The sequence below is a fragment of the Lygodium microphyllum genome, chromosome 13 (assembly GCF_053477565.2).
Source record: "Lygodium microphyllum isolate KBCC chromosome 13, Lygodium_microphyllum_v1.1.10, whole genome shotgun sequence".
NCBI lineage: Eukaryota > Viridiplantae > Streptophyta > Polypodiopsida > Schizaeales > Lygodiaceae > Lygodium > Lygodium microphyllum.
Window position 1 is genome coordinate 117439125 of NC_141147.1, and position 13456 is coordinate 117452580.

General features: G+C 39.2%; 1 protein-coding gene across 1 annotated transcript; it reads right to left on the minus strand.

The window, feature by feature from the left end:
• Window positions 1–7516: 7516 nt before the first annotated feature.
• LOC148027112 (uncharacterized) lies at window positions 7517–12866 on the minus strand. Its single transcript, XM_087691665.1, has 2 exons — window positions 12565–12866; window positions 7517–11102 (listed from the first exon to the last, which is right to left on the minus strand). Exon 2 carries the CDS (start codon window positions 11090–11092, stop codon window positions 8450–8452), a length of 2643 nt encoding a protein of 880 aa, XP_087547791.1. The 5' UTR covers window positions 11093–11102; window positions 12565–12866; the 3' UTR covers window positions 7517–8449.
• Between the last annotated feature and the right edge of the window lie 590 nt (window positions 12867–13456).

The window sequence follows — 13456 nt, forward strand, 5'->3', positions numbered from 1 at the left end:
ACATTGAGACCAAGTCCTGAACCTCTAATGGGGTCAAATAATTTGATAGTGGCAATTATGCCATTGAAATAGACATTGAGATTCAAATGAATCTAGAGATAATAGATGGCAGATACTGAGGAGCATCTTGCGTGTTGGATGACTTGATCAAAGGTAGCATTTTTCAAGCAAGTACATCATGAAGCAACAATGGATTAGATTTTAATCTTTACCTTCGCATTTTTTCTTGATGTAAAAATAATAAATATTGTAACTGGTAGATCTATGGATATGTAAAGTTTTTTTATAGCAATAAGCTTACAATGTCACATTTAACATGTATTGTGGAAAAAGTATTTATTCTTTATAGACATTGATGAAAGCCACCTCTTTATAAATAATCAAAAATTTGTATTGTTTTTCCATATTGACTTGTCAATTGATATTCACACATCAATGTATTGACACTTAGTTTTTAATCAACAAAGAGGTTGTGGATATCACTAGGTGTTCTCTCAATCTCCCTCTTGAGGTTGTGTACAAGACACTCTAAATATTTTGTATAGAGCTTCAGGAATAATGGTACCACACCATGGAGACTTGTTGTGGAGAATCATTTATCACACCAAGCAAGCAAGGTGCATGTAATGCTCACAAGACAAAAATTATGAGCCCATTTCTCTATCAAATGGCTTAAAACAACCATGACACATATTGCTCGCACTCATGGAGGCATCCACATTCTAGGAGATGGCATGGGGATGGAGTATGGCACTCATAAGGTGGTCTCATGGCATCACCCCCTTGAGAAGTGCTCTCCACGATGTGGTGTTCCATATGCTCTGTAGTCCTTGTGAATGTCTTAATCCACTCCTCAATATGGGCATACACTTGGCTGTTTTTGACACTACAAGACTTGTTGGAACTCTGATTCCCTTTATGCCAACTTATTCTTCAGTTCCTCTTCTATTTCATGCAAGTCCAATGTCGCACCTTGCAATACCAATTGCAAATCATCACAAAGTGATTGTTGCACTATCCACTTGTATATCCTCTATGGAATGGTGGGTCTCCTTTGATGAGAAATCCACCAATAAGGAAGTCATCATTGTGAAGGGGTTAGCTAAACACTTCAAGATTGATATGCTAAGCATTCTCCCTAATGTCATCGTGAAGGTGTTTGTTTACTTTCCATTGCCCTTTCTTAATCTCTACACTCGAGCATGGCAGCAAACTATCTTCACCATTCCTGCACTCATTGCCTTTTTTACCTTCTTCCATTGCATATGGATTGGATCAGCCCATTGCAAGAGGCATTGAGCTATGTGTTGGGCCTCCCTTCCATCCAAGGCAACTACTAAACTCTTTGAGCACTCATATGCCTTTCGAGTGTTTTCATTGCATGCTCTCTCTTCACTATCATCACCCTCATCCTCACTCATTTGTTGATCTTTTCCCTCTGCCATGTTGCCTCTAAAATGGAAAGATGTGTGGGTCACTCTCCCATGGATTGATATAAAGAACATTGATGAGTATAAACAGCTACATGCAGCTGCACAAAATAGGCGATACATTAACACAATGATAGATAGAAAATAAGTCACTACAAAGAGACACATATACATGAGACATTTTTTGCACCACGATAAGATATATAAAATAGATTTGCAATGTGACAACTTCACAAAACAAATAATAAATCAATATGCAATGAAAGCTAAAAATAGCAAGTTAACATGCTAATATTCAATGACAAGTTAACAAAAACATGCAATATGACCAGATATGGAAGACGAGTTTAGACCATAAACTTGGAAAAGCAACAAGTTAACACAAAATGATAGATAGTGACTCCTTAAGAGATTGTATTTCATGGATTGTACAGTTTACACATGTTGCAAAAAAAATCCTCTTTGCTTTTACAATAAGGTCAATGTACTAGGCTATTCAAAGAGGGTGGTGGGCTAGGATAGGGCCAAGCTCAACAAGTGGCCTTTGCGCCTTTGCAAGATCTAATTTCACTCTGACCTCAAGAAAGCATCAAGATCACTAAAATAAATTTTTGGGGCCCTATCAACTAACTTCATGCAATCCCTTGCCTTCCATTCTAGTGTGCACATGAAGTCTTTGTTTGGAGTAACCCTCACCTCCCTATTCAACCACCGATGTTGGCCGAAGCATTAGAATTTGACAAGTCCAGATGAAGATCCAAGTGAGTGTGTAGACATCTGACTCCGAGCAACTTGAACCCTATTAAGATCCACCCAAACATTGGTAAATCAATGTACTAAAAAGTAAGCATAAGTTTTTCTTTGCCTTTTCAAAAGACATTGAACAAAAGTGCTTAAACAAATTCGACAAAGATTCATCACCATTACCTTATTAAGGTCCCTATACCCATTCCTACTAATAAAATCATACATATATGCTTCCAAACTTTACTCAATTGAATTGGATTTTAAGAATCATTGCATATCTCCTTCCCTACATCTTTGCATAGAGAGTTTAAAGCTAGATCCTTAATCAAGTTGCAAATTTCTTCTTTATTTTAGTATGTTATTCGCTTCCAAAAATTAAGAGTTTTTAATTCAACTCTTATTATACTCTTTTTTATTCTTGGCTTGAAGCTCTTGCCCTCTAGTGCTAAATTCTCAAGGCTTTTAAATTGTCTTTATTTAAACCTAAACTCAACAAAAGTCAATGAGACTTTCAATTTAGCAAGTTGCTTGTTTTGCTTTTTATTTTCCTCTTTGAACTCCTTTAATTCTTCCTTCATTAATTGCAACTCTATTGCTATCTTAGCTAATCCACTTGCTTAGTGTCTATATATTGTCTCCCAAGCATAACTGTTTTAATAAAGCATTTGTCTCACATTATGAATTTCACTTGCAAATTATTACAATATTTGTAGCAACTCGCTGTTAGTTAGAGAAAAAAGAAGACGAAGAGAAAGGCTTCTAGCTCTCAAATAATCTTCTAAAATCCTTGCCAATGTAAACAAAAAGAAAAAACTTACTCCTAGTATTTCAAACAATACCTTTCTTGCTTCTTGCAATGAAAATGATACCTCAAGCTTCTTCCAATGATATGGATGAGTATGAGAGAGAGAAATGGTAAGGAGAGTGTGTGTGAAGTAGAGAAAAAACCCAACAAATCTAAAAAAAGAATATATTGAATGCACAAAAGTGAAAATATTGAAAAATTCAAGCCCAAAAATAAAACATAATTAAAATCAAAAAATGCATAGCTTGAGGTCATAGTCAAGTATCTTTTTCAAGGTCATAATCAATTTTTTTAAGAATGGAACTATTAAACATAAAAGAAAAAAGATGGAGAGAGAAGAGAGGTGCTGATATTATTTAATTCAAACCTAAAATTAGAGAAAATGAGAAATTAATAAAGTGTCCTCCCTCTACTTTTATCTAGTTAAGAACTTCATCAAATTCTCTCACAACTGTTTGACCTCAAAGTCAGTCCTAATGAGCTCGTATATAAACTCATGTACTCAAATTATGTAGCATAATAGAGAAAATGAGATGAGTAAGAGTGAGCTAATGTGATTTTCATTAGATCAATGTTGAGGATTGAGTCAATTGTTATTTGCATCAATTTTGTCTCAAATTGTAATCCAAGTACTTCAATCTCTTTTGTGTAATACAAGCTTTCTTCATTTCACTCTTAGTCACTTTTATTTTCTTTATTTCAATCTCATCTTTTGGGCACTTATTTCTTCATATACATCTTATTTTTTGTAGTTTTACAGTAATACATCACTACTTAAATGTGGTAAAGCAATCACTAAGATATTTGCTCACCACTTCATAGTAATAAAAAAACATTGCCTTAAACTAGTCAAAAGTAGTTTGCTCACCACTTGAAAGAAATCAAAAAAAGCAATTGGGTCTCTACTTAAGAGTAATCAAAAAGTGGTCTAATCAATGTAAGAAGTTAAAAACAATCTTCATTAACCATATTCAATGCTAGTTATATTGAGAACATTGAAGGATATTGTTTGCAAGGATGACTAACCTATAGCCATTTATTAACATGGCAACAAGGCCTTCATCTTTGGTGGTCACCCCCGCCTCTTCATCACCTGCAATGCTAATGTTAAAGACAAGAATTTCTTTCATCCTCATATCATGTACTTCAATCTGTCAATGTTAGGCTTGAATGAATCTGTTCTATGCTCCCCCCCCCCCCCATCATTTGGAATTAGATTACATCAAATTATTTGTGGAAATTTATGGTTAAGCACAATTAATAAGGTGATGAATTATGTTCCTATATTGAAGTAGTATCTCATGTCATAGGTAGATAAGTACGTATCAAGTTCTAGAATTGAGAAGCAAGCAAAGAAACAAAGCAGAAAGAAAGGTTGTTCAAGATCTTATGTTATCTTCACTTAGCGAAAACTGTGAAGAGTTATAAGTAGACTAAATCCTACACGTCCTCAAAATTACCATCTACATATATAATCAAATGTACATCTTAAGCCTATCAAGACATTTCAGCTTAAGTTCCTAAAGATTGGTTATCTGGTCTACTTTTTGACAAAACTCCCTACTTCCTTCTAAGAACTCGTAGTAAGTGGAGTTAACAAATATTATTGTGATCACTACTAACTTTGTCATACACACAATGGTGTTACTGAGTGGCATGGTTTGATCAAAAATCAAATTCTAACATTCAAATAAGGGGTTGCTAAGACATTTTTTGAATTTAAAAAAGTCATTTCAACAAATATGCCCAAACCACCAAGTGATCCTGTCATAAGCCTTATTCAGCACCTCATGAATTATCTTTTTAACAATGTAGCCATATTGTCTCAAATGTACAATTCTAGCAAGAGTTTTCTTCTTTTTTTCTTTTCTTTTCTTTTTTGCACAGGCACTCAATCACTCACTCAACACGGCATAGAAAGGTCACACAATATGTGCGAGCAAGGTATACTCTTATATTCTTCAATGAAAAAAATGGTACAACATAGGCACATCCCAAGGCTATACCCTCCTGATCGACGCACATGTGAGGATTCACCACTAGGTATAGGAAATCACACATAGAGTGGAAACCAAGCAAGACTCAAAGTCACTACTACTCCCTATATAGGTGCTTCTGGCAACAATGCCATATGGTATAGCTACCAAGCCCTTACACTCATCCCCACACAATGAATGGTTGTCCTTAGTAATCTAAGGGCAGTGCTTATTGACTCATTTCGGAATCTTAACACAGCTCCTTCTATCAAACAGGTCATAGTGTCTTCCAGTCTAAGACTTCACGTATTAGCGAGGTCTTAACACAACCTTTTCTAGCAAGTTGGTGAGTAAGCCACACTACGACTTGGAAGTATACACAATCGAAGCCCCCTATCCTTCTTCTTAACAAACAACACTAGGGCACTGAATGAGGACTTTACTTGGTTGAATAAATCCTTGTTCTTCCAATTCATGCAATTGCCTCTTCAACGCCATGAGTTTAGTGTGATTTATATGGTATGGGGCTCTAGCAGTGAGACTGCCCCTAGGAGTAGCTCAATCTTGTGGTCTACGTCTTTTGGGAGGTAGGCCTTTGAGTAGTTCTGCTGGCATCACATCTACATACTCCTTAAGTATCACTTCCACTTTTTTGTTGCCAACTTGAGATTTAGGATTTTTTATGACCTCCTACTCTACATGCCATATCATGCATAAATACACATCTCTCTCTGCTTTATAGATTTCTCCACTTGTTTGGCACTAAAATCATGATGCAAGGCCTAATATTTGTGATTTGCTAAGGTGTTACTTGAACTAGAGCTCCAAGTTTACTAGATCCTAACATTGCATTTTGGAAAGAGACTCCAAGCTTGCTCTCCTTCATCAGCACCTTAAATGACGTCCTAATTGGGAGTTGCATCCTTTCAAATGGTACTCTTATGCCCTCTCCTTGCATATCCAATAACATTTCATTAACTCCTTTGCCAAACATTGCAATGGCATATTTGTCATATAACTCTAGGCCCAAAATGACTTCAAAGTCATCCATGGGTATTACTAAAAAATTGAGCCTAGCCTTCCATTTCCCAGCTTCTACATGCTTGCATGACTTCCTTTGCTTCTCCTTGTGCAAAAGCCACTATTAATTTGTTTGGTGTCTTAGACAATTTTAGTCTATGTTTTGCTGCACAATCTGGTGTGATAAAATTGTGAGTGACTCTTGTATCTACCATGATTTCTTGATCCTCTTCACTCACTCTGCCCTTAAGGTATAAGTATTGTATTGCTGCTACTCGAGCAGCCATGCATTGAGGATGTACACTAATTGTCTCCACTCTTGGGTAGTCTAGGCTCTCTTCACTTCCACTGGGGATTTCCTGGATGTGCGGGGGTTGTGGCTCCCCTCCTCCATAAGCACTTGTGGTTGTTACCTTGGACCCACTTGTTGAAGTTGTCTTCCATGGGACATCTATTTTGGAAGTGTGATCCCTCGTACTTGAAACATCTAACCCTTATGGCTAAGAGGGGATCTCCACCATGATGTGTTTGAATATACAAACTCGCAAGATGTACTAGGGATTGGTCTATGGTGGTTGTTTTCCCACTGTCCAAATGCTCTTCTTGGTACTAGGGTTGTTTGCAACGTGGCTAAGATTATGCTCAAGATTTGACCCCAAATCTCCGAGATAGGACCTCTTGGGGGATTGGATTTCAAGATCCAAGAGTTGGTGGTAAGGTTGGTGTTGAATCTAGCTTGACTCCCTTGGGTTGTTCTCCTCTCTTCTAAGTCTACTAATCTTTCAGGCATTGTCAAGGCCTCTATCTGACTAGTTGGTTCTTGCCGTTCCATGTCTCCCAGCTTACTCTTGCATGTCGAATACAAATCCATGTAACTTTGTGTCTATCCATATTGGGTAGTTGCAGTATCAACTGCCTATACTTGCTAACATACTCTGTTATCTTCCCTTGTGCTTGCTTGAGATTTCTCCACTCATCCCTAACTTTGAGTTTTTCCATTTTTGGAATAAAATAGTATTTGAGTTCCTCTTGAAGTTCCTCCCATGAGTAGATTATATCATTGCTCATATTCCAGTAGATACCAACTAGTCGCATCCTCCTCCAAATAGATGGTTGCCCCCTTCTAGATAGATGGTTGCCACTTCTCCCTTTCTATCTTCAATGATTCTAGCATAATTCAAGTATCTATCTGCTTCTGCAATTCATTTCTTCAAGACCAACTAGTCTCTCTCTCCTTTTAACTTTGTGGAGGCATCTTAAACTTACCATTGAAGGAGTGTTGCCCCATGTCATGTCGAACCTCATTGCGATGTTCCCTGGCGTGATGACCCTTGGTACGATGATTTCGATACAAGTTACCTGGCATGATGAATCTTCTCTCCTACTTCCGTGCGCACTCCTTCAATTCGAGTAAGAGTTGGTCTAATACAAAGTGTAATGCACTAACACTCAATCACTCATTTGATACGGCACAAAAAGGTAACACAATATGTGAGAGCAAGATATACTCTTATATTATTCAATGAAAGAAACAGTACAACATGGACACATTCCAGGACTACACCCTCGCAACGCCGCACGTGAAGGTTCGCCACTAGGTATAAGGAATCACATGTAAAGTGGAAACCAAGCAAGGCACAATGTCACTACTACTCCCGATATAGGTGTTTTGGGCAACAATTCTATGGTATAGCTACAAAGCCCTTGGGGGGGGGGGGGGAGGGGCAAGGGCAAGGGTAAGGCGGTTGTTGGTGGAAGGTTTCTAAAGTGACAAAGAGAGCACTGATTTTTACCTTTGTCCTTTGATGCATCAGCTGAATCAGGTAAATTTATTCTCGACATACATGGGAAGAGTCACAAAGCACACTAAGACGTTCACCATTGCTATCCATTGTTCTTGTAGTTTACAAAGCATTTATGAAACTAAAATGCAGAAAGCAAGAATGATGATATGTGTTTGCCAGCAAATAAGATTAAGTATGTGGAGTAATGGATCACAAAGCAGGAGAAAAGAAGAGACTCTTCACTTGCACCCTCTTGACAATGTCACCTTAAGAACTCACTCTGCACTGAAAGTAAGAACCAAAAGATGAAAGCATACTGGCCTAACCAGCAGCAGGCAGATGATCTCAGAGGACACCTACTTTACAGGACATAAAGCAAAAGTACACTGGCATACACTCTTCGCTGCAGATGATCAAACAGTCCCCGTACTTTAGCCTTCTAATAAATGAATTAACAAATTACAATTTTCCCTCCAACCTTCACTTGAGTCACAGCAACAGGTAGCACCATTCATCACTTCCTGAGATAGCCTGAACAGTTGTGATACATCACACTTCTCTGTCCTATGCCATGACCTCATGCATCTCAGTAAAACTCTATGCCAGTTAGCTTATTTATTGCCATGCTAGCATACAATCCTGTTTTACAGTCTTTGAACTCCTCTCAACCATCCTTCTGGAGTGGTGTCAGTTCTTTTTGTTTGTGTCAGCATCTCCTACCTGAGTATATCCCTTTTTGGTTCGTTTGATTCTCGCAAACAAGCAAAGAATGAAGAAGGAGATGCTGTAGATTCCATATATTTTCCAGCTGGTACGGGGCCCTTTCAACCCCATTGCTCGATGGAAGACTGTGACATAGTAATGTAGACCAATCATAAAGGCCACCAACCATTGCAATGTCGATGTTACTTTGATCAAAACTGTCTCTGATGTGCAAGAAGAAAAAAGATCGACCGTCTGCAAAACAATGTAGAGGATGTAGCCCAATGCCTGCAGGAGCTGCAAATGTACATACCCAGAGGGAGAGCTTTTGAAAAAGAAGGTCATAGGCTCTCCTATGATGAATGTCGCCAGTAGAAGGGTAACAAAGTAGGCAGCAAGGTAGATATTCACAAAAAGCATCACTTTCTGCAGTGAAACTAGAGCACGGATGTGCTCAAACAGGAGTATCACAACAGCAAGGGGAACAAGAAGCAAACCATAAGATATGAGAGATGCCAAGAGCGGAGCAAACTGTTTCCCCACCAAGGGAGAGAAGCTTTCAGTTATCTGCTGGTTAGCCTTGTTGAAGTATGTCTTTGATGTATCAGTGATTTTCTGGAAATTTGGTCCAAGGTGCCCAGCAACCTTCTGTGCAGTATCCTGGATCTTTGTGGAGAGGTTACCAAAATCTTGCATGAAGTCACCACCATACTCATCATCTTCATCGTCTGTGGCAGAAGTCATCCCTTCCTGTGTGTCCCCTTGGCTTTCTTTGCTTGTGGACACATTTTCAGATCCCTTTGTTTCAGAGGTCTGTTGTTGCTGCAACACTTCCTCGGACTCTTCTTCCCCTACTTTCAGGTTTTTTTCATGGACTTTTGTTGACTTCTGAGCTTGAGGTTCATTGCTCTCATCAGCCCTAGGATCCGTATCAAGTTGCAGCACCAAGCCTGAATTTGTTGCCTTCTTCACACTATCTTTACCCTGTGTCTTCTTTACTTCCTTCGGCTGAATCTTTCCTGCTTCCTTTTTGTCTGTCAAGTCATCAGATGAAGAATCAATCACTTCTTTTGTTTCTTCTTTCTTCTTGACCTTGGAGGTTCTCTCCTTCTTTGGCTTCTTAGTAGGTTTCTCCTTCTTATCTGTTTTCTTCACTGTCTCTATATTCTCTGACTCAGTATCGGAAGATTCATCTGCTTTATTCTCCATGTCTTCCTGAACCTGTAACTCCAAATCCTTACTTGACGCTACTACTGAACTCTGTGTTTTCTTCTTCTTCTCTTTCTGCTTTACCAATACTGGAGTAGTTTTCTCTATTACTACTTCAATCTCATCCATATTTTCAGAATCCACTTCCAGTTTTTCTTCCTTCTTGCTAGTAGACTTCTCTTTCTTTTGCAGCTTTTCTTGGCTATCATCTTCTATATTCTCGTCTTCCATCAAATCCAACTCTGCTGAAGGCACCTTTTTCCCGGAGCCTTTCTTTGGTTCTTTGGTTACATCAGCCAGTAGGATATCATCTGTAGATCCCTCTTCTTCTGACGACACCATTTCCTCCAATCCCTCTTCTGCATTAGCACCAGTGCCTTCCAACTTACTCTTTATTGAAGTCTTCTTGTCTTTCTTCTTTTTCTGACCTGCAGTAAACTGATCAGAACTATCTGTAGTCAATACTTCAGAGTCCATAGTATCCTTTCCTTTCTTCTTCAATTTCCCATCCTTCTTGGTAGTCACTACTGTCTTAATCTTTGCTTCAAAATTATCTTGGGTTGTATCCTCTTCCACCTTTCCATCAACAACCTCAGTTGTTTCCACATCCACATTGCTTTCCTGGTCTGCCTCTAAGTCAAGCTTTTGTTTTTTGGGCTTCTTCTGTTTCTTTTGGGAGTTCTGATCTCCCTGGAATTGGTCTTCTGATGATCCTTCCACTTCCAGCTGTGTTTCCTTTTTCTCCATTTCAAGGTTGCTGATTTCATAAACATTTTCAGAACTCTTGTTAACAGTTTCACCAGAGCTTGCCTTTTTCTTTTTTATCTTGTTCCTCTTGGATGGTTTATACCCTTCCTTTACTTGCTTCTTTTTATTGAGCAAGATGTCAATGTTCTGTTCTTGTTCTTGTGAGACAGCTTTCTTACTGAGTGTTTCCTCTTTTGGCAGGTAGTTCTTATCTTCATCGACCACCAAGGACCCACCATCAGACTCTTCTGGTTGTGGAACTTTCTCTTCTTTCCTCTTAGCAGGTTCCTTGACTTCCTTTACTTGTTTCTCTTCAACTGCCAAAGAGTCAGTCACCTGTTCATCTTCCAACTCTGCCAGAGGCTCCTCTTTTTCCTTTTCCTCTTTACCCTTTGCGTCTAAAGCTGGAGGGCTCTCCTCATCTGTCTCATCTGGCAGCATTAGCTCAGTCTCTGTTTCAGTAGTGTCGTCTTCAACTTCCAGGGATTCTCCAATGACCTTCTCCCCCTTCTTAACTTTTTTTGCCAGCAGCTTCCTTGAAGTAAATACAAGTGCACCAGCGGTGTCTGTGATATCATTGCCTTCTTCACTGATAGCCAGCACGTCACAAAAGACAAAATTGTGTGCAGCGACTAAATACAACAAAACTAGAAGGACACATGGAAGCCTCATATTGAATCCCCTGCAGAACATACAAATCATGAACAGTCACACTCATCAAACTGAAGCCACACAAGCATGCATGCAAATGTGCACGTGCACACACACACACACACACACTCGCTTTTTGTTTGTTTCATGGCTAGATGCATGCTACCAGGGCAGAGCACTCTGTCAAAAACAACCAAGCATCTAACCAACAATTGTTTTTATCCACATGGGAACTCCCTGCAGATGACAACTTCATCCACACAGAAGGTAACCCACTTCTTTGTTAGCCAACAAAGTAGAGCTGCTCAAAGCATGTGAACCGGTGATTTAAGTTGGGAGCTGGTTCACTGCCCAAAAGCTTCAATGCCGTTAGCAGCACACACATATGCATTGTTTTAGCAAGAATGATAATATACAAAAGTATCAATTCTATCAAGCCAGGGATATGTGCACATGCGCTGTTACACATACAAACAACATCTCCTACAAACCATGAAACTCAAACTTCTTTCCTGAAAGAAACACAGATAACATTATCCAGAAACTGGGTTGGTTGCATCTGAACTTAGAACTGTCAATGGGTGCAAAGGCATATATCTATAAATGCCCATTCATGATGCAGAGATGGAATTTACAAAGGGAAAAAGTATCAACAGAGTAATACGAGAGACTAATGCAAGAAGATGACAACAAAGACAGTATTTAGTGAGATAGGAAAAATACACAAAAGTGTCTGCTGTAACAGGCTCAAACCCAAAATATGAGATCAGTGATTTTTACAGCCACAATACTATGAAACGTGGCATCTTTGGAGGAGGATGCTTCAAATGTAGGCAAGCATTCTTCCCCCTTCCCTCAGAATGATTGATCTTGTGCATGCCATCTATATACAACTATATCTTATCCACATACCATTTCCCATCAGCTCATCCCCATCACATAATTCATCTACGCAGATTTTCAATTGCCATCTATCGAATGGAGAAGGCACATATACTCAAACAGAGCTGCCAGTACACTTCACATGAGCACTTTAGGCAACCCTCAAACCTCACTAAGAGTTATGTAACAAGAACACGGCACCCACACAAGACATCAGAGAAGACATGCTCTAAGGCTGATAAGAGCATGAAAGCATGCTTCCAGATCTGCGAAAGAGTACCCTTGCTTGAAGAGGACTGCTTTCTTAGTTAAACTAATATGAACACAATGATGCATTGCAATTCTGGTGTGCTTGAGCACTACTAGCCAAGTGTTGAGATGTGCCCATTCGAAGTGATTTTTACACGCCACATTTCTCATTAACTCAGAAGTAGTTTGAGCTATGGTGTCGCTAAAACTCAACCAAAACAGGCAAATTGCAAGATGTATGGGGTGAGATCTGAGCAAGCTTGGGGTGATAACTGTGAAATGCGCTCAGGCACCGTGCCAGCGAAGTAATTTACGAAGAGTACAAAGCAAAATTCCTAAGGTTCAGAAGGGAAAACACATACCTGGTTGCAAAAGAGAGCCTGCACTCTCCCCAGGTGCCTGGCAGCGAGCAATCGAACAAGATGCCACGATTCAGTAACTACAAAAAGGCACACATGGGGGAGAGAGAGAGAGAGAGAGAGAGAGAGAGACCGAGCAACTGCCCCGCAGAGAGAGTGAGAAACCGAAGTCTTATTCTGGAAGCAACAGCAGAGAATCAATGGCAAAGAAAGACCCAAACATTTAGAAACCGCCCAATTCTTCTACTGGAAAAGAAATTTCAGTTAAGTGACCAGTCTCACATGTCCCATCAGCACAATGGGCCAATGGCTATATAATAATGGATTACCATGGCGCTTACGTGCCTCTTTTAACTAATCACAATGCCAGTGTGGTCCCTCCAATTTATTTTATTTTACTCTAGCAAAGCGATGTAATCACAAGGGCCATAGCAAAGGTAGGAAATCAAATGTCTAAAGAGTTTTCATGTTCCACTCCCATGGTATCAGAGAAGACATGTTTATATATACCCTTCGAACGTTTTTTCTTTTCCCGATATACCACACACATGCCCAAACATCCCCAAGGAGAGGCACGTCCCTCCAAAATATTAGTTGAACTAGGTTGACAAATGCAGCTTAGCAAAGGAGTAAGAAGTTGTATATGCAATTCTTGCATGTTTGTTATGTAGTAAGAGGAGCAACAAGAGCCACATTGGCATCTAAAAATATTAAGTGCAAGATTTTAAATTGTATTCTGAAAATTGAAAGCATATAACCACACACCACTAGCAATTACAAAACCAGGGTTTCCAAAGAAATAAATCTTTCATTTTTCAAAAGGAAAAAGAGGGAAGCAAATGCAATGGCTAGCCTTACCAAGCTAGCAAATACTTCATGTACTTGAGTTCTAGAG